At 42.6% G+C, this 24,470-nt stretch overlaps 1 protein-coding gene across 1 annotated transcript in view; it reads right to left on the bottom strand.

Annotated features, from left to right (window-relative positions):
- Positions 1–4,385: 4,385 nt before the first annotated feature.
- ZNF704 (zinc finger protein 704) overlaps positions 4,386–24,470 on the bottom strand; it is a 218,221-nt gene continuing 198,136 nt past the window's right edge. The window contains exons 8-9 of the mRNA XM_045561438.1: positions 18,376–18,473; positions 4,386–17,077 (exon numbers count right to left, since the gene is read on the bottom strand). Of these exons, the coding sequence (XP_045417394.1) occupies positions 16,966–17,077; positions 18,376–18,473 (210 nt within the window). The 3' untranslated portion in view covers positions 4,386–16,965. The remainder of the gene's footprint in view (positions 17,078–18,375; positions 18,474–24,470) is intronic.

Below are 24,470 nucleotides of genomic sequence, written 5' to 3'. Positions count from 1 at the left end.
CATGTGCTGGGAGGTCATGTAGGCCAATGGTGCCCATTTTTCACCATGTGCTAGAGAAGCAAAAAAGGCGGCTATGCAGAGTGAGAAGGAAAGTGACCCACAGAGAAGAGAAGAGTCCTGATCCTGTAGCCCACAGAGGCCGGATGACAGGGTGGGACTGGAGGGCTGCAGAGTGTGGTTCCCCTTTCCCCAGAGGCTTTCTCACTCCTGGTGCCTCCATAGGGCCTGGTGACGTTATCTGAACTGGGTCTCACAAAGATACTCTGTGTCCTTTCCATAAATCCCCTACTTGAGTTTGCTTAATCTACTTCCAGCGGGACTATTACTTCCACCAACCACACAGGACATATGTGTGCAGCTGGTTCCCAGCACCTCTGGCTGTAGCCACAAGGTGAACAGGGAGCAACTTTTGCATCGAGCTATTCTGCAACATCTGACTTGAAATATTTTCCTCTGATGATTTGGGCATTACAGTGAAATCGACTAAAGCAGGGAATGCACTGAAAACTAGGGCTTGCTGTGGAGGTGATATTAAAAGAGCTGGTGAGAGACCTGCTAGCTAGCTGGCCGAAGGCTTTGGTCTGGGGGTGGGGTTTGCAGTTTTAATTTGGAGGTGAGGACACTTGATTGTTTGCAGGTTACCACGGCTTCCCATGCTTTGGGGAAGTGATTCACAGTCAACAAACTCATGAGAGACTCCCAGGGCAGCCCGCAGGCCAGCATCTTGATACCCAGGGAGATGTTGCTTAGAACATGTGCTCTCAACTGCTTCATGCAGGGGGCACCCCTTGTAACGGGTGACATGTCCCCATGCCAGTCTCCGTGCAGTGCTCTGCAGCCTCATGCTGCACCCTGTCCCCTTAGCTCTTGATACTGTAGATGCCTTGGCCAGTGCTGGTTTTTCTGTTTTCCAGGCAATACTTGCATATAACAAAATTTTTCAAAAAGCGATCAAGTATCAGAAGAAACAGTTAAACTTGTTGAAAGTGGCTGCTTCTAAGAGTGTGATGAAGGGGTGGAAAGGGTGGAGCAGCAGAGACCTGCTCTCACTGTAAGCTTTTCACTACCCTGGTTTTTTATTTTACTACGTGCATATATTACTCAGATACAAACAAATAAACAAGCACTATAACACCCATATCCCCCTCATAAAATAGCGTCCATTATATCTTAACGCCAGCCTAGATTCCCTCTCCTGTATTACGGACACAAATCCTAGTGGTCTCATTCCATTTGCTCTGTGTGCTCTTAATAGCACAGACCTCTGTTGAATTTATTCCATTTAGAAGCATTCATTTTTGTTCATTTGTTGAATTCTTGCTGTGTGCAAGGCATTTCTACACAAAACAGTATATGTTACTGTGTACTTTGTCCTGTATTTGCTAATTATTAGGTAATCAACGTAGTCCCTTGAAGTTGGCAATTTTGAGAATGTACGTATTCTAAAGAAGCTTTAAAAATGCTTAGTGCAACTAAACGTCTATGCCTGTCTTTAAAATGTTTACCTCTTTCCTCTTTGCTTTGTTCCAGCACTGGTAGGTTGAAAGCAGAGAGCATATCTAAAGCCTGAAAAACTGCTGTCTGAACAATTTGTTCATTTAAAAATTTATTGATCACCTCTTCTATGCCTTGCAGTGTGCCACACTAGGTGGATACAACAGGTAGAACATGGTCTGCACTTTCAAGAAATGTAATTCCTTGGAGGATATTTTTTGAGAGGAAGATAGCTCTCGTTTTTACATGAAAAGAATCCATTGCTTCATCAGCTGTTTGCTGCAGCGTCCCTTCAGATAGTAAGCACTTAGTAACAACTTGTTTTGCAAATATATGATTTCCACACAACTCTGCAGGACATCTACAGCCCAGATCCTGCCGCCCCACCCGCGGGCTCTGCAGTGTCCCCTGGAGCCCTGGGCAGAGGCCCGTGTGCAATGTGAGCACTGTTTGTGGAGTTGCTATGCCCGCCTCTCACGGCACAGATGTGGGCACAATTGTCCACAAACAAACCTCTGGGAGCCCTGAGGCTGATGTGCTTGTGGAGGGAGGTGAGGCTGGCATCGGACGGGGCTGTGGGTCTGGCAGACATGCCGTGGGGGGCAGACAGGCTGTGGGGCAGCACAAGGAGAGCTTAGGGCTTGTCTGTGGCTGCGAATGCAGCACCGGCCTTGCCTGCGGTGGCTTTGGATGTGGGGGAAATGGAGACAGAAGGGATGAGGATGAACAGCGGGAAAGAGATGGAGGACAGGGTGGCGACGGAAGGCAGGACCGGGCGGATGGCAGCCCACGCCTGACTCGCAAGTAGAGGAAAGTCGGTAGGCAGAAAACAGGTTAGCTCTGCCTTGGAGAACTCATCCGGATCTGGATCCTCATAGCCCCTAGAAACAGACTGAACACTGGATGGGCTCAGGGTAGGGGGTGCCCAAATCCACCCGGCTGTGTGGCCTTGGTAGGTCTCTCTCATGTTCCCTCGTCCTTGATTCCCAGTGTCAAGTGTGAGTGCGGGTACCGAGCTGAGCCGATGACAGAGTGATCACAAATACAAACCAATCCCACACAAATGGTTTATTACAGAAAAGAAAGAAACTGTACAAAGTGAAAGAAGGAAGCTACCCAAGTGAAAATATGTTTCGGCGAGGAATGGGTCAGTTTCCACAAGGGGAGAAAGATCCACATTGAGGACTCCCAGGGGGTTTCCTTGTATTGGCCTGATGGGGGGTGGGGCTTACAGGAGGTGTGGTGCAGTCCCTGCCCCTGATTGGTTCCCCCCCCAACGACTAAGAGATTTGATCCCTACCTAAAAGCCTTGGGCCAGTTCCTTAACCTTCATGAAGGGGTCTCCTCCTGGATAAAATGGGGGTAACAGTCTCCACACAGAGAATTAGATGAGAGAATCACATGAAAGCATCTGGTACATTCCCCGGCACACTGTGGGAGCTCAGCAAGCTTCATCCTATCTCCTGCCCTACCACATCTCAGCAAGGTCAGAGAGCTCAAGGTCCCCTATGCTGAATACCCAGAAATCTCAGATTCAGGGACTGGCAGCTGGGCTGGGCTGGGGATGTGTGAAACAAAGCAGTGGGTGAGGCTGGGTGTGGTGGCTCACGCCTGTAATCCCAGCACTCTGGTAGGCCCAGGCGGGAGGATCACCTGAGGCCAGGAGTTGGAGACCAGCCTGAGCAAGAGTGAGACCCCCATCTCTACTAAAAATAGAAAAAATTAGCTGGGCATGGTGGCGTGCCTATACTCCCAGCTACTCAGGAGGCTGAGGCAGGAGGACCGCTTGAGCCCAGGAATTTGAGGTTGCTGTGAGCTATGATTATGCCACTGTACTCTAGCCAGGGTGACAGGGTGAGACTCTGTTTCAGAGGACACAAAGAAAGCAGTGGGTATCTGACTGCAGGGGCCTCTAGTTCTTGAGCAGGTTGAACTATAAAACTCAGTCACATGGCTTATTCTATTAATTGATACAAATTAATAGAGTTATCAAGAAAACTTTCAGATGTTGTGTGTGTGCTATTGAATAAGGCAGGATATTTCCATTTTAGAAAGAATCTTCTTAAGAAATTAAAATGAGAACATTCTGGTATTTGAAGGCACTCGTCCTAGAAATCTGAGGGACCTGGATGGTTGTGTCATTTTGGCTTCCATTTGCGGAACACTTCTCTGCACCATGACATACATCATTTCAGGTAATCTTCACAACAGCCCTAGAATGTAGGAACTTTCCTGAACCAGGTGGTAGGCCATGAATCACAGTCCTCCCCACCTCCAGCTGAGGCTGACTGCATTAGGAGTGAAGCCCTTGTCCAAGCCAGGCTAATCAATTTTCCTCTTTATTATCATTCCCATTATAAGGATGAGACTTATAAAGGTTAAACCACTTGTTCAGTTATCCATCTAGTGAGAAGCAAAACTCAGATTTGTGCCCAAGTCTAATTCCAAAGCCTGCTACCTTGCTGAACACATAGGTGTATCTGGCTTTTGTAGGTGAATGTATCCAGTTCTAGCGGACACAGACTGGCCTGAGGCAGTGTCTGCAGGCTGGCTTAGCACCAGGAAGGATCTCGTTTTTCCTCTGTTTGCCACATTGTGTCTACTTGCCTAGGACGACAGGATCAGCAAGCAGCACAGGGTGCACGGCTGATGTACCTGGGCAGTCACCGCCAAGCAAATGGGTTTAAGTCGTCATTAGCAGGGCGCACCATTAGAAGAGATATATGCCTTCGACACATCTCTAAATATGGCCTTGATGGTGAATAGTTGAATAGTTTCCTTGGTTTTTCATTATTTTTACAACTCTAGGTAAAGCCCCAAACCCTCTAACGCCAGTGAGCATTTCTTGGTATAAATTAAGTTATTCTTCATTTAAATAAATGGCCCCCAAATAGAAGCAGATACACAAAAACTTTTATTAAGTGGAAGTTAGACTTACTTCATGGTAATCAACCAGTTACAAGTGCATTTAAATTCATGTGTGTGGACACTGTAGAAGTCAGAATGGTCTGTCTTACTGAAAGTCCAGTGTTCTGGCCCGGTTCGTGCCAGTGCAACCCAAGGTAGAACCATACACAGAGTAAGTACAGGTCAACGAAGATGTCAGACTAGATTGGCAACACCATAGTCATTGTCACAGCTAAGCATTACAGAACATAAAAGTCCAAAGACCAGAAGACTATTACTAAAGTGGTTCCTACTACAAGCCTTTTCTTCTACTTAAATGCTTCCAGAGGACCAGTGTAGCAAATCCTCAACTCTGGGGGGACAGAGCCACAGGAACTGTAAACATCTGGTGGTCATCCTGATGCCTATTGCAGGCAGATGCCAGCTGTCCCCTCGGGAAAGTGCAGTTTAACTGGTGTGAACATTTTCTATTGTACATCTTCAATCCACAAATTTTCTTCTGTTTCAATTAGCACCAGTTTATTTTAAAATATTTTTCCTGGTGTTAAATATTTAGGAAACATTTTTTTTTTTTTAAAAACTAACACACAAAGTCCAAAACAATGGAAAGCAAAAAACATTCAAAAGATTGTTTTAGAGAACAGCATTTAGAAAAACAACATCATTTAAACATTCAACAAATCTATGTACAATGTGCCAAAAGTTGGCAAGGAGCATGGCTGAGGAACAGTCATGAAAAAGGTTTATCAACCTGAACCTCCACAGGCTGTATTTACAGTCAGATAGGTATTCAGAAATGTAGTATCAGAACATCTGGATTTGGCTAAAAATCATATAAAAAGACACACTGCCCTCCCACAATAACTTCTTATTAGGTAGCAAACAATCCAGTATAACCTTAAGTACCAGGCTTAGAAGTGTTTTTTTCATATTTTACACACAAACAATTGATAAACTTTCTCAATGGACATAGAAGAGAACCGGGATGGCAGAGAAATGGAGTTCTTTATTTCCATATTATCAGATGAAAGAATATTTTTTTCATGCTGAGTAACATAGTAAAGCAATGATTAAAGAGCAAAGACAAATTATTAGGAGAAAAGGTTTCATGAAAACATGAAATCAACAAGAGGGCTGAAGAAATTTGCGTATATTCTATATAGACTTTCCAAAATATAAGTAATTATATGATTTTGAAAAAAGATCAAGTGATTTGCTTTTCTGGACAATATGTTCATATTTTGTTCTTTGAAGCTCTATAACTCAAACTCTTTGAAGAATATTTTTTTTCTTGGATTGAGAATTAAACACAACAGACAAAAACTATGCTCATTTATCCAATGAGATCCTCGTTCATTTTATGCACTTTTGTTCGCTTGTTAATCCAACATTACTAGAACATCCACCTATAAAAAACTGGGCACATTTTGTAACAGCCAACACTTCCCATTTATGCTTAAGAAGTAAAATACATACTGCTACCCCCTTGTTCACCTTAATGGTGGAATGTTTTTAGAGCCTGAAGTTTCAGAGTAAAGTTTCAATACACCGTCTTTAAAAACATCAAGTAGGAGAATAGAGATGGGTGTCCCACATGCCCATAAGCATATGTGTTCAAGTTTATTTTGGATAATTTGCAGTTGTGATAAGTAGCTATGAAAAAAATTTACTTGGATTAGATACAAAATACATGTTACTCTTTGAAAATGCATAGTTTATAATTTTATACATTCATTCACTAATATTAAAGACTTTTGTAAGCAAGTACTTACCTCCGAATGGTGGTAAGATTGTATTTTGAAAGATCTCTAAACATCGGATAGCATTGCCATCTAGCTTCTGAATTAGTGCCCGATGACATGCACACATCTGTCATTTTCACATCACGAAGCAAGAACTGCTGCCTTCTCTCTGGTCTATATCTCCCTTCCTCTGTGTTTAGCAGGCACTAAAAAGCAATGTTTCAACTGATTGCATTTCCACTAACTACCCCATTTTAAATACTTAGTAATATCATTTTAATATTTTAGATTAGGTGTAGAAAACAATTTGAAAGATGGCTTAATGTTTACAAGCAGAGTTTTCTTAAACCTTATGGGCTAAGGGCAACCGAGGTTTTGTGATTACTGTTGTTCTCTCTCTCCAGTCTTCTCATTGGAAAAAAAAAATGACTGTTGGCCACTCAGCAGTTGCATTTGATGAGTCATGAACCCTTTGGGACTTAGCGATTTTTTTTTTTTTTTCTTATCCTGAGTTCTTCTTCTAAGTATATAGGATTTTGATACACAAAACACTTTGGAAACTATTCTAATGTCTGGTTATTCCAGAGAGTGTACATTTAAATGGCTGACCATTATCCAACCATTAATTACAAAAATAAGAATTTTAGGGTATGTTGTAGGAAAATATTGATTAATGGCATTTTGTTTTTACATACATGATCCACATTCCTGGGTTAATTTATACCCAGGGCATTTTCAGTTATTGAAGTCATGGGACTAGTAAATTTTGGGGATTTTTGAGTTCTTCCCTAAAAATCTAAGTCTATTCTAAAGCTTTTTACCAGTGATCAAGGAGGTTCCCCAAATGGTCGGGATAGTGTGGAAAGGAGAGGCTTTGCTGTCATCACAGGGCTTGGTCAAATCACAGCCACTGATTTCCAATATGCAGAGTATGGAACAAAAGGTTTAAAAAGTAAAACAAGGGTTTGTAATCTGCAAAGTTATGCATTGCTCCTCCACCCTTTTGTTGGGTGGTTGGGGTAGTTTATCATTAAGCTCTGCTGGAGTTCAGATCCATTGACTGTGGATCCCTGAGGGGCGATTCAAACTCTGGAAGCCGCTGTCCCTAAGAGCTCTGGCTCTGTCCTCTTGGCCCCGTGCATCTGTGCCCAGCACGTGGGAAGGGCCTCCACTGGAGTGAGAGACAAGTGCTTAACGTGAGCGGCTTGGAGTCATTTTCTTTCTCCATATATATAAAATTAAAACAACTATGCCCTGTAGGAACTTCTTCCTTTGCACATACTAAAGGCCGATTCTGTTTTCATGCTCTGTAATTGTGGGCAGAGGTCAGAGCCTGGAGTAATTCGAAGTGGAGCCCTCTTGGCCCCTCCTAACGTGTGCCAGCTCCACCTGCTGGTTCCGATCTCTGTATGAGCCTCGCATGTGGGGGGACTGGTGGGGTAGGTGACCTGCACGCGGCTTTGAGGCACAGTGGAGGGGTCGGGTCTCTGCCCTGCTACTCCTTATCGTGAGTCTGAACAAAGCTCCTGTGCTGAGTGTGGCCGGTTGTCCAGTGACCGAGCTGCTCTCCTCCTGATGGCCTCAAGCTGTTCAGACAGACAGAAATTCCTCCCCCGCCACCAAGGAAGGTGGTAGCCACATGGACTGAGCCTAATGTGCCAACTGCAGTAACAGTTATCTGTCCCCTTGGATCTTAAACCTTAATTTGAAAGAGAGAAATCGGCACAGAATCAAGAATGTCCCATCAGGGGCTTTGGAAGCAAACTCACACTACAGCCTGGCCTCTGGCTTGGGGAGGTGAGGGCAAGGAGGGGAGAGTAACGTTCTCCTAGAAAATTCTTAGGGGCCCATTGGGCAAAATAAGACTAGTAACCAGAATCGGGAATGTTCTTCTCTCTCTCGCTCTTATAGCTCAATTTTTCCTCCAGAGTGCTGATTTTCCTCTTTAGTTGGGGATGTAGAGAGAATTCAGAAGAAAACAGATGAGTACGTTTGCTTATTCTTTTCTTTAAAGAGCATTTCCTTCTTTAATGACAGCTCTGTTACTTTTTTTTGGGGAGTTGCCACTTTCTACTCTAAGTTTCTGAATTAAAAATTTAGGGAATTGGCACTTATAAGAGAATCTCGTAGTTAATTAGACTTAAGAATTAATCTTTCATATTTTCATAATCTAAAGGGGATCTTCTCTTTAGAAGTTGGTAGTTAATAATTATGTGGATGGTGCCCAACACGAAAGAACATTTTTAAAAAACAAGCACTATAATTTAACTACCTTCTCCACCTTTTTTTCAAAATCTATAGTTATCTGCTTTTGGAACCATAGTTTTCTTCTTGTCCCCTAAAGCTTGGGTCTTTTTAAGTCTTGCCACTGTCACGGGATGGCGCTAACCATTGCAAAATGGGCTGCTTTTCCCCCAGAGGAGGAAAGTGCTAAACCATTTCCTCCTCCAGCACTGTATTACTTCAGAAACATGATAAAAGTACCATTAATCAAAATGAATGCTAATGAAGTAGGTGTCAGGCCAAATTGGTTTTCTCAGACTCCTTCTAGCTCCATGGCTAAAGCTCCCTGTGAGTGGCTTTGCTCTAAACTCGAGATGGTAAAGGGTAAGATGAAATCCACTCATATATTGGACCGCCTTTTAATCACTCACTACCAAAGAAATCTCAGGCATTGCCAATTTCATGTAAATTGCATTCATATTTAAACATGACTTAACCATATTACCAGGCGTTTCCAACATTGAGTTTACATTACATTTTGATTTGATCATTACAAATTTATAAATTTGAGCTGGTTTTAAATTTTCTGGCATCAATTTAAGTTTCTACAGATGGCAAATGTTGTATACTAGCAGCAAAACAGTTTTCCCAAGGAGTCAAAACTTTTACTCAGAACATCGCATTAGCTAGGAAAATCTGATAGCCACTTAGTTGGTTAGAATTTAGGGATTGGGGATTCCCTGGATACATTTGGGGATAATTAGGTTTGTAGTTGGCCACGTGAATGAGTGGGCTCTTTACTGCTATGCTGAAAGTCCTGGACTGAATGGTTGGTTTGAAAACATGGTGGGTCCCGGGTCTTCTCAGGTCTCGAGTCATTCTGGAAGACTAAGGTCTGAGCCAGCCCTTTCTTGAGCCCTTTCCCTCCTCACAAGCAAAACTGAGGCTGACTCTCAGGTTCGAGATTACTCTGGGTTGGCCTTGGAGGTGGGTAATGGTGATTCTAAATATCCCTATTTTACACTGCATTCTCATGAAGATCAAATGAAATCATGTGTCTGAAAGAGGCATATTTTATTACATCTGTGAAAGGGTCAGTGATTATCCTGATGCCATCAGGATGTAAGATACAGTTTAAAATGAGTTAGTCCATCCAAACCAGGGAAGCAACTTCTAATTTTTTTCATGACACGTTCATTCCCATTTTGCTTTTGCCCTCAGACAAAGATGTTAAGGTTTTGTATGGGGAAAAACGCCCTTTGGAGGTTAGTGGACACTCCAAAATACCTAAAAGTGGCTACCAGTTCTGAAGCAAGGACTTTGCTATATCAGAGGTGAAACAGTGGTAATTTGACCCTGGAATGAAGACTCATGAGGGGAGATGGGGAGGGGAGGGTGTGGAGAGGTTGGCAAAGGGCTTTGGCACAAGGAGGTGTGTGCTATCTTAAAACGTCAGGGGCTCCTGGCTGCCTTCTCTGAAGGCACAATGCTGCTCTTTGCCAGCCCCTCATCACAGTGATCACGGCAGTGAAAACAGTATGAAAATTAGGATTACAGTTATTCAATGCTTTGGGGCACGGCCTGGGCACGCCAGAAGGAGGCAGAGTGGGAGAGCTGGATAACTCACTATATTTTGATCCGAGGCAAAGCTAAAGACATTACATTTCTATATCCAAGTCTTCCAGGAGAATGATTTCTAGGGAGAAATGACCTCTTTCCCTTCTTTTATTTTAGTTGTTTAGATAGTGACAACATGTGAGTTTGTGGGGCTGATGGATGAACTTGGCCTTACGGCCATGGAATGTGAAATCTGTTTTCTCCAACAGGTGAAACAGGTGGCCACAGGCTGCACTCACCCACATGCAGGTTCTCTTTGGTCTGTACCGTGTTGGCCAAAAACTTGAGTTAGTTGTCAACACTTCAAGTGTCAGGTAATATATTTCCAAGTCAGAAGATCTGGCAGCCCCAGGCCTGATTTCTTCATGGTTCTGATTGTCTAGAGCTGAGTATTCCTTCAAAGGGGGCAAATGTTCTCCATTTCAACAGGATCTCACGTTCCCAGTGTCCCTTTTTGTCTGATTTACATGGATCATCACAGAACTTGCTTTGCCCTTCTAAGGCATCTAAATTGGCAAACTCTGCTTTATACTATTAGGAAGCTTCTATTTAAAAATGAAAGGAGACTCATTTGATTCACAACTATACAACAATAAACATTTCTTGGGGACTTCAATACTAAAATGGAAATATTCCAAGGGAATGAAGATAGAGATTTGCAGGTTGACTCATTTCAAAGACCAGGAGCCAAGGCTGTACACAGTTTTCCCTAACTCTGTGCAGTTCTGGTCTTCATGTGTGCAGATTCCAAAGCCTATTTGAAACCAAGGTCGAAGTGACCTTCTGACCACCTCACACGAGTTGCCCAGTAGGTGTATGGCCATTCTGTCTCACTTTTCTTTTGATGTTACCTGTGTGCATGGCTATTTAGGCTGGCTTTCGGATTACTAAAATCTTAGAACAATGCTTTCTTGTTTTAATAGTGAGTGGGCTTGAATAAAACTGTACACCATTATGAAATGGTTTTGGCAACATTCAGAATTATGCAGTTATAATAAACTCTCCACAGCTCTCCTCCTTGCTTCCTGACTCTCGGGAACGAGTCACTTTCAGATCACAACCTTGTGTGCCTGTCAGTGTTTCACAGTGAAAAATTAAGCACTTGTTCTGATAAGGAAATTAAAGTTATTTAGTTAGTGCTGAGGACAAAATTAAATGCTACTGATCACCTAAGAATTCTACCTTTGGACCTACATACTATGATTTTAGAAATTTCTACCAAATGATTCTTACTAGTTAAATGTAGGTTTGTGGTTCTGGTAGGTCAAGTGGTAAACTTGTCTTTTTGACATGGAATTTATCATTTTACCCTAAGGAATTTGGAAGAATATTTCTCCCATGACCTATAAGCATATCCGTTAACATTTTTTTAGATTTAAAATATATAGGCTGATTCTTCAAGTGTCTTTCCCATAATTCTTTGAAAATTAAGTAATGGTAATTAACGGTAAACTAAGAGACTGGTAATGATAAAAGGAGTAGCTGTTGCTATCTTGATTCTCTTGTAATAACCATTCCATCTGATCTGCATTTCTACCCTTGCTGCAGAGGGTTAATTGAAAAGATATGCATCAAAACACTTGCTTAAAAGAGGCATAGCCCTTTGTTTGGTGAGCAGGAATTGCTTATAATATTAACACTTCCTGTCTGGTAAAATACTGTATTTTAAAAAATAAGCTACAATGTATAAAACCAAGGTCATTTCCCACAAAATGTTCATGTTCTTTGTGATTACAAAACATGGCATCTTGTAAAATATCTCCAGTTGTGTTATCTTGAGAAGTTGAGTACTAACGCTTATTATAAAAGTGTTATGTCTCTTAGAATTGTAGAAGCCTAAGCAGTATATTTGTTTTATTTGGAAAATTAAGTTATCATTATTATTGTCTTTAAGATTACATTTTGCCACAACATATCACCATTGTGATTCCGAGACCCACAACAAAAGTTATAAAACATGAGATTGTCTTCAAGAAAAGGAACTATTTACAAAACAGGACTGGAAGTAAAATTCCCATTTTGATTGCTAGTCCTATGATGGATACACTTTTTAAAGCATATATATCATTGGATATGGGCTTTTTCAAAGTTAAGTCATACTAAGCAAACCAGTTGATCTTAAATATAACACATTTTATACTTTCTTGTTCTATTGCTGTGCATTCCTCAGTGATACAATTGGTACCTAAAAGTGCTAATCTCATTTCATTTACTGATTTCGGGTTTGGTAGTTACAATGCGAAAAAGACACAATGAACCAGTTTCGATGCAGAAGCATCCCCTACAGGTTTGAGGAACGGGAGAGTCTGTGTGCTGCTGGCAGGGTTACTTTCTTAGAGAAATGAAATTTCCAGTTGACCCGGGTGCCCAGTGCCTTCTCTGGAATGATCCACATTCTCATGCATATTCATGAATCCTGCTCTGTTTCCACTCATTTGTATGCACAAATTCTTCCCCGAGTTCACACAGGTCAATGCTACAGATGATGTGGTCGATGGAAATTCTACGGGGTCTCGTGAGAAAAAGCAGCACCTTCTCCACAAAAGTCCATGGAAGTTTATTCCTTAACATGCTATTAAAGCAAAATGCACATCTTGAACGGCTTTCTTTCACCTACAGAATTCTGCTTATAGCTAATAAACAGTCACCCAATTGGGTAATTGTAGAAAGGAACAGCAAGGCTTTGTATTCACAATTACATTCAGAAAAAGCCTTACAAGAGTCTATGAATACCCCCAGGCATCACGCCTGTGGTTCCAATGTCAGGCTGAGACTACAGGTCAGCTACAAAGAAAACAGCTCCAGTTCGTGGGCCATTCCCCTCCGCCTCACAAAGTCGGTCCTGTCCAGGTCACTGAAATTTGCCTTGAAATGATACCACGTTCACTTGAAAAAACTTGTTCTGACTAGAAATGACTTGAGAGATAATAAAATTCTTCCTGGTCTTAGGATTCTCCAGACCTATTTTTCACATGCCCTTTATTTTTCCCTGAGGAAATGAATATAATTTACAGTATTTTGCTACTATGCTCCAGGTATTCTCTCCTATATGTACAGTCCTTGCCACCTTTCTCTGAACCTTCTCTAGTGAACGCTGCACTTTCGTTTCCCACGGAGTCTGAGGAAGCGGGGATGGGCATTCAGCAGTGCTGGCTAATTCATAACCCAGGGCTGCTTTCAGAAGTGTGGCTTAGTGTGACACCAGAGACAGCAGACTTAAAACTTGAGTGATCTTGAAATGTAAGGGAGGACATTTCGGTTTCGGAAATCTTTTGTAACATACATGTGACTATCTCTTTTGGAAAGCCCAAGAACTGCAACACGGGCCGTTCTCTACTGAAAATTGTCATCTGCACTGTGGTTATGGCCGGGCAAAGAATTGTCTAATAAAGGGCACCTCGTACATGGAGCTGCCGACAGGCACTTTGCAGCTGAGTGTGCACCTGCCCGGTCAGAAACCCACTCTTGACACTGGCTTTTGCCAGCCAAGGGAGAAAACTTTCCACCAAATGAGGTGGAGAGAAGTCCACGTCCGACAGAGGGTGCCTGTTAGAGACAGGCAGGGCAGCCCTGCACCCTCGGCCTGGAGCTACTGCCCTGAAGGTGCCCTCTCCTTGCCTTGGGCAGTTGCTTCCAGAGGGAGGACATGGCAGTTCCTGGGGAAGGTGCTCAGGGACAGTTACCACTGGCTGATTAGCACCAAGATGAGCAGGACCAGGTGTCCACAGGCCTCTTGTATCTCCTCCCTGACCCCTTTGCTACCCAGGTGTTTTCTCCAAGTTGTCACACTGCCTCCCACAAATTGAGCACATGTCACCTGGGAAGGACTAAGTCTTAAAACCACTGCCTGATGAACACTCTGTGTTGCAGGTATCTGGAGAGTGCCCTGTCAGTACTGTGAAATGCTTCCATTGGAGAGAGATGAGAAAAATTTTTTTGAAGGAAGGGGTGTCAAGGGAGCAAAAGATCAAAAGGCTACAACATGCCTTATTTAGAAATATCTGGGGACCGGAATCCATTGTATTGCCACTCCCTTTGCACAGACAGGCCTCTGGGCTCCCTGGGATGGACAGGGCTCCAGCCAGCTTGCCCTCTTCCCACCCTTCCCCCTGCCAAGTGAACACACACACAAACAACTTGGTTCCACAGGGATGGCGTAAAATGAAAGTCTGGCTTAATTTGGCACTTCATTTAGTTCCAAGATATAACAAAATAACTCTACATCAACAAAAAAATTTAACTTTTACAATCAGCAGCTGTAGATTGAAATTCATAGCTTTCTGGGTGGTTTGTACAAAGTATAATCCCTTTTCTTCAAGGCCAACCAGGTGTAGCTTGGTGGTCTCCTATTTATTACATCCCTTGGTATAAGAAATGTATGTCTGTGTGTCCAGGAAGGTACTGAGGGTCTGCCCGTACCCGAAGCCGGAGAAGAAAGTACACAGAGCCCTGGGCTAGCCAGCAGAAAGGAGCCCCCGCTCGGGCAGGAGATTCAGAAAAGGTTGTGTGAAGAAGGCTTTAGAAAGGAGAAGAAATCCCAGGGAAGCTGCATTCACCTCTACGGTTCTGCTCACACCTGTGCACTGGCTAAAAACCAGGTAAGGAGCGAGTTTGCCTCAGGTAAGCCAGAGCTCAAACTACTCATGGGCTGCGTCTTTGGGGCTGAGAGCCATAGGGCCTTCCTCCCGGACTACTCCACAGTAAAGTAAAATCTTTCCCTTCTTGTGTCCCAAAGTTCTGGGAGAGGTGGATTTTACCCCTCATCACTTGAATCTTTAGTGACTTAATCCAAGGATCAAGGGCCAGAGCCTTGATCAGTCTGGATTTTGCCGAAGGGAAAAACCTCTGGTCTAGGGTTGTCCCCTGACTCTCACTTACACAGTGAACTTGCTCGAACAGTTGACCAGCCTTGGCCTCCCCACGCCCCCTGGGCAATCTGCCCGTCGTTCAGGGCCTCCTGGACCAGGCTAGAGCATCAACTGCAGGCGAAGTGACAGGACACCAGGAGGAGAAAGGACATGCTAGGGTAGAGGAAGCAAACATAGTTCTGCATTTTAAAAAAGGCCCTATCCTGGCTGACCTTGTGAAAGTACTAAACATACGATATAGCTGGTGCTGTGCCTAGTATTGATTGGTAATCAAGATGTGAAATTAGATCTGTTCTCTTGAAATAGAAATAAGTGTTTTTAAACGAAAAAAAAAAAACCAGAATCTCTTCCAAGGAATAATTTTTAAAAAAGGTATATGACAGTTTAAAAAATAAATTGCCAAAATATATGAATGCACAGATTGCAGATGTTGCACTGTAGAACCTCCTGATAGTTTCCCTTGCTTATATATAAAAAAAGGATATCTGTTATTACTAGATGACTTCTTTCTACTCTTTTTTAAAAAAGTATATGTACAAGCTCAAAACATATATTAGACTTCCCTCTGTGCAATTTCACTGAACATTCCTATGGCTGATCCCACGTCCCTCGTCCCTCACAGTACCTCCTCTAAGGTGCTCTTGCTTCTTTGCATAGGTATAGGAGAAAGGACTCTTTAGCAGGGCAATCGAGAGTAGGGGAGATAGAAAATGAGCTTATTTATAGGGCTTGACAACTACTCCCCTCTCCCTACATCATGAACACCAAAACCAACGACAGCAAGCAGATACACCAAGTTAGAAAGCCCCATCAGTGGAACACAGTGCAAGCCCTGACCCTGCTAAACTGAGAGATTCCTATACCAACATGCATTTTCCTTTTGGTGTTCTGTATGTTCCCTTTTGAGTAAATTCTTACTGAATAGCTCCAATATTTTTATAAGAAAAATAAAAGTTTGGACCTCCCATTTACCCATATAACGTTTATATTGTTCGTTCACCCATCTCCCAGACATGCTAAAGCATAAAACCCATAAAAGTGCACTCAGAATGGAAGTGGTTTGTGGACCTAACGGGACTGTCTGAACAGATGGGGGCATGTCGGCTGTGTCCTTTGTCTAAAGCAGACCTGCTGGGAGATTTTGGAGTTCTCTACATTTTCTGCAATCAGTCAGCGGTGGAATTTGGAGGGAAGGACCAATGACCCATTAACCTGGCTACAGTCTTGACAGACACGCGGTAACACATAGATCCGAGCTGCCGTTTGTATCACATCCCTGAAAGAAGCATCAAGGCTTACCCAGATGGCTACGGGGGCCAGTTCTTGACTGAGTTGTGGCAGGTAGAGAATTAGCTGTGCTGCCTCTTGGGGAAGAGCTTCTTATAAATCCAAGGAAGACTCCTAGATGGTTCCCAACAGTGACAGCTGGATTTCCTGAACTTAGCTTGGGGCTGATGTCTGCTGGTGATTTCCACGGCCAATTGCTTTTCAAGTTTGTGCCATCTAGGGCCCACCAAGCTAATAGCTCTACCATGGTTCAGTTTGGAGCCATTCTTAAAAACAAAACAAACAAAAAGACATAGAAAAGATACCCAGCGTGCTGCACTTTCTTGCAACACATCATGATGTTTTCTGCTCCAAGAAGTCAAATGGAAAACTGGGAAAAGATTATTCACAACAAAAGCAGGTATTGTTCTTTGTACAACTGCTACTTGAATAATGTGTAGCTTATTTTTTTCTGTGTTTGTCAAAAAATCTCAGAAACGGCATAATTCAGAAAGCTTATCAAAATATGCCTTTCTAGGTAAAACGGGCTTTGTTGGTTCAATTGTTTCAGAAGTCCACAGTTTTAAGACCTAGACATACAGCAAAAAAGCTGACTTTTCTTTTGAAGGAAAAAAAAAATAGTTATAGCTGCTCCAGGCTGGGATCTCAGGAAGAGCAGTAAGGGTGGTGACTTTTGTTGTTGTTGCTGTTATTCCACCAAGGTTTCTGGAAGTGCTTTTCCTGGGCTTCAAGTTGTGTTATTCGGAAGGAAAAGCTCTTTCCAACACCTACACTGGAAGGCCAGGGCAGGCGTGGCTCAGGCCTGGGCCCCTCTGCCTGGGCATCTCTCAGTCGATGAACCTCTGGCAGGCCTTCTTCCAGCGGCAGGAGGTGCACCACATGTCTCGATTCTCCATCCCGTACACCTTCCGGCATTTCTTGCCCTCTCCCCTGGGCTTCCTATAACACAGACAAGGAAGATTAGTTCAGTGGGAAGAATTCGAAAGGCATTCTACGGAGAGCTCAAAATCTCGAGTGAGAGAGAAAAGGGAAATATGGTAGGGGTTCTCTCTAGGTTCAGACTTTAACATATGCTGGATGTTTTCGTGGCCACTATGCTTAGCTACTAACAAGCTTGCTACAACTAAGCTTCTATTTGTCCATTTGGGGACATGTCCATCTGGCCATCTTCATAAAAGTGAATGAAATAAGTAAACATAAGAAACGCCAATAGAGAACACCATTGCTCTTTCAAGTTTTTAAATATGTACTTTCAAGAGCTCCTTTCTCCAATTTCTAGTACAATAGTCCCCACCTACCCACAAGGGACACGTTCCATGACCTCTAGTGGATGCTTGAAACCTCGGATAGTCCTGAACCCTGTAATGTATACACACACACACACACACACATGAATTTTTTTCCTTCTTCATAATTTCATGGGGAGAAGATTCATTCTTACTGTAGATCTTAGCAACTTCAGCATATTATTTTTTTTTACTTTCCTAATGTATTCAGTCGAAAACTTTCCCCTTTTCACCTAAAGGAAGCACTTTAACAACTCCTCTTTGGCATGTCTGCATTGCCAACATCACCACTCTTGCTCTTTGAGGCCATTATTAAGTAAAGTAACTCAAACACAAGCACTGCGACACTGCAGCAGTTGATCTGATAACTGAGACGGCTACTTAGTAGGTGACTAACGAGCAGGAAGCATAGACAGTGGGGACAGGCTGGACAAAGGGAAGGTTCATGCCCTGGGCAGGACGGTGCCTAAGATCTTGTCATGCTACTCAGAATGGCATGCAATTCAAAACTATGCATTGTTTATTTCTGGAGTTTTCCTTTAATATTTTTGAACTGTGGTTGACTGTGGGTAACTGAAACTACAGAAAGAGAAACCACAGATAAAAGGGACTACTGTGTTCTCCCAGGGAGACCCTGCTTGATCTGTATTAAAAACTGTATCTTGTAGCTCTTTTAATACAACATGACTCTAATACAACATGACTCTAACTAGCCCCAATAATCACTATTACCTATTCTGCAAGAAAACTTACCGTAAACCATTACCACCCCCGCCCAACAAATCTTCATTAATAGCTAATGAATGGAAAAACCACGGGGAAAAAAGAAAGGGTGTTTCCTCGATTGTGGATACATTTTATGGACAATCATCTCTTTGGTTTCTCTTTGTTGTTCTGTTTTTACAGTCAATTCCCTTGAGACGAGGTATGTGGGGTTCTGAGCAGTCGTACCTTAGGCTGACGGTGCCCCGGGGTGGGGAGGACAGGATCGTGTGGCCGTGCTGTCTCTGCTCTCCTGTGCCCACTGGATGATGATGTGTTGGTGACACCTGGTAAATAACAGATGGAAAACAAAGTTAATGGGGCGGGTTCTCCACCCCATGCATTTATTTAGTCTTCTCCATGTGGGCAGTGGTCCTTGGCCATTGTAAGTGGAGATGAAATGCTTTCTTCACAGAGATCACATGTAGAATGAGGGGGGAATGCTCACAGCAGAATCTGAATGCATTCGCAAACAGAAGAGATCCGTCACCAACCAATATTTTAAAAATCTTTGTTACTTCATATCTATGCATTCCAAGTTGCCCATAATACCATATTTTCACTTGAATAATATTTTAAACCTTAAAGCAGTTTTAAATTTCATTTAATCCTCATGAACTCTGTCAAATAGGACAAGTCTCATGATTCCCTTTTCAGAAGATGTAAACTACCTAGAGAGGTGAAGAATTTATCTAAGATTACAGAGCTGATCAGTGACAGTGACACAACGTGGGCCTAGGCCTTCTGTTTGCTCTATTAGATCAATCACAACCACTAAATAAATACATTTGTGTATAAGTCATCCCGACAGCAGACTCTGGGGTCCAAACTGAAATGCAAGAAGCAAAGCGCCTGAGCCAATCAAGAATGTCTGCCATCCGTGGAACACTGACTGGGCACTCACTGTGGGCCAGGTATGCTGACAACAGCTTTGATTTTCACAGCGACCCTATACAGTAAGTACTGTTATTGTTCCCCATTTTATAGATAAGGAAACCACGGCAGAGGAAGGTTAAGTAACTTGCCCAGGGTCACGGCGCATGCAGTGGTAGAGCCAGGGCTATGCTGCAGCTCCCCTGATACACAGCATGAGTTTAACCCTGTCACACTCTGCCTCTCAGGTATAAGAATAAGAGGGCCTCTGTTGTCCTGGATCCCTCCTGGATTACTCACTCTGCCCCTTTGCATCACCTGCTCCATAAAACTTAACATCTTCCCAGCTCCTGGAATTCTTAAAAGCTGCAAAAAAATTTTCATAACAGGAGAAAAATGATGTTTCAAGTCATTAAACAGTATTGCCATATGTGGGAAAGCAGACATTTAATAAATTTAAAAATTTAGTCACCTAGAAGCCGACATGGTCATAGAAATACCATTGCTAATTAACAGTCATGGAACATTCCTGAAGCATACATACAGCACTGATTTTCTCCAGTATGGGAACTAGTACTTTCTCTCTTCTTTCAATGTAAAGGGATGCACATCAGTGTTATTTTCCCAGACATTAATTTTAATGCTGTGGTTTGAATGTCCCTTCTAAAACTCCCGTTGAAATTTAAGTGCCATTGCAACAGTATGAAGAAGTGGGACCCTTACGGGGTGATGAGGCCATGAGGGTTCCATTCTCATGGGTAGGATTGGTGTCACTGTAAAAGGGTGAGTCTGGTCCCCTCCAGCCCTGTCTCACCCTCTCACCTTCCGCCATGTGATGACACAGCAAGAAGGCCCTCACCAGACGCCGGCATTTTGATATTGGACTTCCCAGCCTCCAGACTGTTAGCCAATACATTTCAGTTCATTATAAATTATCTAGCCTAAAGTATTCTGTCATAGCACAGAAAGAACTAAGACACTTAAAAAATTATACAGGTAGGTAAAAATCTAACATTTTAAACTTCTGTTGCTTTGAGTCTGAATTATTCTGTACCACGGGTCTTTCTGCTAAAGTTGAGTGGAACAACGACCAGCAGATGTGATTAATATACAGAATTTAAAAAAAATAAAAGCTTTTGGGAGGCTGAGGCAGGAGGATTGCTTGAGCCTAGGAGTTTGAGGTTGCCGTGAGCTAGGCTGACGCCACGGCACTCTAGCCAGGGCAACAGAGTGAGACTCTGTCTCAAAGACAAAAACAAAACAAAAAAATCTTTAGAGTTTCAGTGCATTCATTTTATGTATTTAGATATGTAGGTCCTTCCAGGAGCAGAAGGCTCCTCACCCCCATCCCATATGGACTTGGTTTTGTACAGGATGCACAGTAGAGGGGGTGAATACCTCAGATGCCCATGGCTACTGTAGATGATCTAGAATATGTGCCTTTGAGTTGTTTTAAATTATCAGAGCAATAAAAACAAATTTAAAAGTTTAAAAATTACTGTAGACCTTGAAGAATCCCAAGAATACAGCCTCATTTAGTCAGAGAACTGGAGTTCAGTTGACAGGACAGTGACACTACTTCTATCAGCTCGGGATAATATGGAAGATTCTAGATTGTACAAAGTTGCAATAGTCCTTGTACATGAGGTGATATGATCTTACTGGATGTTCTGCATTCAATAAATATTTTTAAGTACTTACTATGCACTAGGCATTGTTCTAGATTCTGAGGATACAGCCATAAACAAAATAAAGTGTCTGCCCTCAAAGAGCTTACATTCTAGTGGGGAGACAGACAGTAAACACAAACACAGAGAAGATCATTTGAGTGATAAGTACCTGAAAGGAATAAAATAGGGTAATAGGCTAAAGTGTAATCAAAGGAGCGGACATTTATCTACAGGGCATCCAGAGAAGGGGAGAGCAAGGACAAAGACCTCCAAGCACACAGAGCCCCCATGGGGCCAGAGTGTGGTCTGGGAGGAGAGGAGAGGGTAGCATCAGCTTATGCCTCTGAGCTGCGAAAAGGGATCTGAATGTTATTCTAAGTGCAATGGCAGCCACTGGAGAGTTTAAAAAAATGAGACATCTGATTAATGCTTTAAAAAGATCTCTTTGGCTCCTTGGGGAATGGATAGGAGACAGCCTGGAAAGAAGCCCTGCAGACTAGTTAAGAGGCTTTTGCAGGATTCCAGGCAAAAACATACGAGTGGTTTAGACCAGGTGTGGCGGTGGTTGTGGGAAGGGGCTGGATTCCTGTCCTTTAGAGGCACAGCCGAGGATTTGTGGATGGATGGGATGTGGGATGAAGAAAACGCAGATGCACCTTTAGATGAATGAAAGATGAGTCAGGAGGATTCAAAGAGGAATCCCAGGTTCTGGCTGAGTGGCTGGGGGGAGGTGGTGCCACGTACTGAGATGGGGACACTGGAGAAGTGCTGGGTTTGGCAGGGGGGGGTTGAAAATTCCATGAGCAGAGTTTGAAGAATATGGACTCTCCTGGTCCATTTTGTCCTGATATAAAAGAATACCTGAGACTGGTAATTTATAATAAACAGAAATTCATTTCTTACAGTTCTGGAGGCTGGGAAGTCCAAGGTCAGGGGGCTGCTTCTGGCAAGGGCCTTCTTGCTGCATCATCCCATCACACTTGAGAGAGGGCTGAACTTTTTTTTAACAAATACACTTTTGCAGTAATGACATCATTCCATGAGGGCTCTGTCCTCATGACCTGATCATTTCTTAAAGGTCCCACCTTTCAATATTGTTGCATTGGGGATTAAGTTTCCAACACATGAACTTTGGGGGATACATTCAAACCACGGCATAGTCCTATGGCAGGCATGACCCCTCCATAGCCTTTATTCCTGCTAATGGCTCTCTTAACGCTGGATTTCCGGGAATGCACTTATGTGTGTAGCCTCTCCCCATCCCACAACAGACGTGGGTTTCCACAGGGTACAGCATAACAAGAGACAGAGAGGACGCATTTCATACTTTGGTGTGTGGCTTCGCTCTGTGGGAGGCTCAATATGACTTGTGAGTTTTCCTTGAGACTTTAAAATAGCAAGACAATCATGTCTTAGCTTCTTATTTTAGTTGGGGACGAGGGTGGAGAAATTAGGGTGGGGAACTACTATTTATTCAGTGCTTGCAAATGTGAATGATGGGCACCTAGGTTACTTATTACCTCTTTTAATCCTCACAGCAAGCCTGCAAAACAAGTGATCTATAGCTGCATCTTGTAGATAAAGAACCTCAGGCTTTGAGCAGGGAAGTGGCCTGCACAGCATCCCAGAGGTAAAAGTAGCCCTAGCAGCAATTTACTGTGCTCTTGCTATATAAGCTGAGTACCTTCTGTACGTTATCTAACTTAATCTTCACAACAGCCCTATCATATCTATTTTTCCATTCCATAGATGAGGAAATAGAGAAGGTAAGTGCATTGTCCAGACCACACAGTTAGTAAATGGCAGACCCTGGATTTGAACATGGCTGTCCTACACGAGCTGGCCTTGGAACTTACTTCCGAATGATGTCAAAGTCCTGTCCTTTCCACATAATTAAGGGAAATAATATGTGGTCTAAAATAAAGCTCTATAAAGCATTACTTTGGTGCTTTCTCCTAGTGGTCTTTGAATTTCAATCTTTATTTCCTAACCGTGTCTAAGTTCTATTTTGCAGGATGTTTTATAAAGTATAGAATATACTTGGAAAGTATTATATGATATGACTTCTAAATAAAATTATTAGGTTATGTGTTCATAATTTGTCTACCTATTAGGTGTGACCTCAGAAGACTTTAAAGACCTCTGAACTATTACAGTCTGCAAAAATTGTGGCTAATCTCTCCCATGTGTTTGAGAATATTTGTGTTATGAATTAATCCTAACGAGGAAGACTCCCCTTTCTCTAACCGCTGTTTTACCGGAATGGGACATGTCAAAGGTAGCAATCACAGTAAGTGCCCCACAATGTTAGCTTATATCAGGCACTGTCTGAATAACACAACTCTACAATGTAGTATCAGAGTAGAGGACATTACTTTAGAAAGGCCACGTGACTGGCTAGAGGTCCCAGTCCCTAAATGGCAGAGCCCGGATTTGTAACTAAGTCTCACATCAGGGGAGTAATACAGGCGTTGTGCCCTTCTGCAAATATGCTGCAGAAATATCTTCTGTGTGATTTTTCCTTCTCTCAAGAGGAAAAAAAAAGACCTTTGGTTTGGTTTTAACCTCTTATCCTATTCTGAATCCTCCCACAAAGCATTAAAACAAACAAACAAACAACAAAAAAAAAAAACAAGGAAAAAAAAAAAAAACCCAACCAGCTAAGCATCTAACAATTAAGCACTGCTCTTTCAGGTTTGGAGACCCTTCCCAACAGCCTGAGGCCTGGAACTGCCCTTGGGCAGCAGGCTGACTGGCTGCTACTTGCTTGTTGGGGGCTGTTATGGAATGAATGTTTGCATCCTCCCAAAATTCATATGTTGAAGTTCTAACTCCTCAGTATGGCTGTATTTGGAGACTTAAGGAAGTAATTAAGATTAAATGTGGTCATAATGGTGGGGCTCTAAGCCAATAGGATTAGTGTTCTTATAAGAAGAAACACCAGGGGGCTGGTACACCCACCCATAGGCGCATGGTCACTCGCTCCCAACTGTGCATACACAGACGTTAGGTCATCTCCAAGCCAGGAAGACAGCCTTCACCAGGAACTGAATTGGATGACACCTTGATCTTGGACTTCTAGCATCCAGAACTGTGAGAAGATAAATTTCTGTTGTTTAAGCCACCAAGTCTACGGTATTTTGTTATGGCAGCCTGAGCTGATTAATAAGCTAAAAGCTCTTAGTTTTCTGCCATGAAAAGACAGAGAAAGAAATGGAGATAATTAGAAGAAAAGGTAGGTCATTAGGGAAAAACCAGTCAAAGAAAGTTGTGATTAATGAGGGTCTCCTTCCCACCCCTCTCCCTACAGCCTTAGGCTAGAAAAGACTGAACTTCCAGTTACATTTGTAAATATGCAGTTCAGCCTTCTTGGCTACACACCTCCGGGAAGAGGTTTTACCCTGGGAACTTATTAAAGCCCACAATGTTCAGGAAATCTACCATAGGTAAATGTGTAAATAAAAGCCTGCAGCCCTTGGGATTTCTCGGAAAGGAATTTTTCAAAGACATGGGAGAAAAGTAAATCCTAATCAGGGTTGACAACCTCGGTGCATTTGTTTTGGAGTACAAAGAGAAAGGTGTTTTTTTAAAAAAAATTTAATATGAAAACTGATAAATCCTTCAGTTTGGATACAGCTGAAGCCATCATTAATACTAATTCATTATAATTTAAAATTTTTTTTAGCGCTTCTATCTGAAAACCCTATTACACCAATTTAGAAGGTAGGAATTCACATGTTC

Source organism: Lemur catta, chromosome 9 (assembly GCF_020740605.2).
Source record: "Lemur catta isolate mLemCat1 chromosome 9, mLemCat1.pri, whole genome shotgun sequence".
NCBI lineage: Eukaryota > Metazoa > Chordata > Mammalia > Primates > Lemuridae > Lemur > Lemur catta.
The sequence above is the reverse complement of the archived record's forward strand: the minus strand, read 5'-3'. Positions and strand labels throughout refer to the sequence as shown.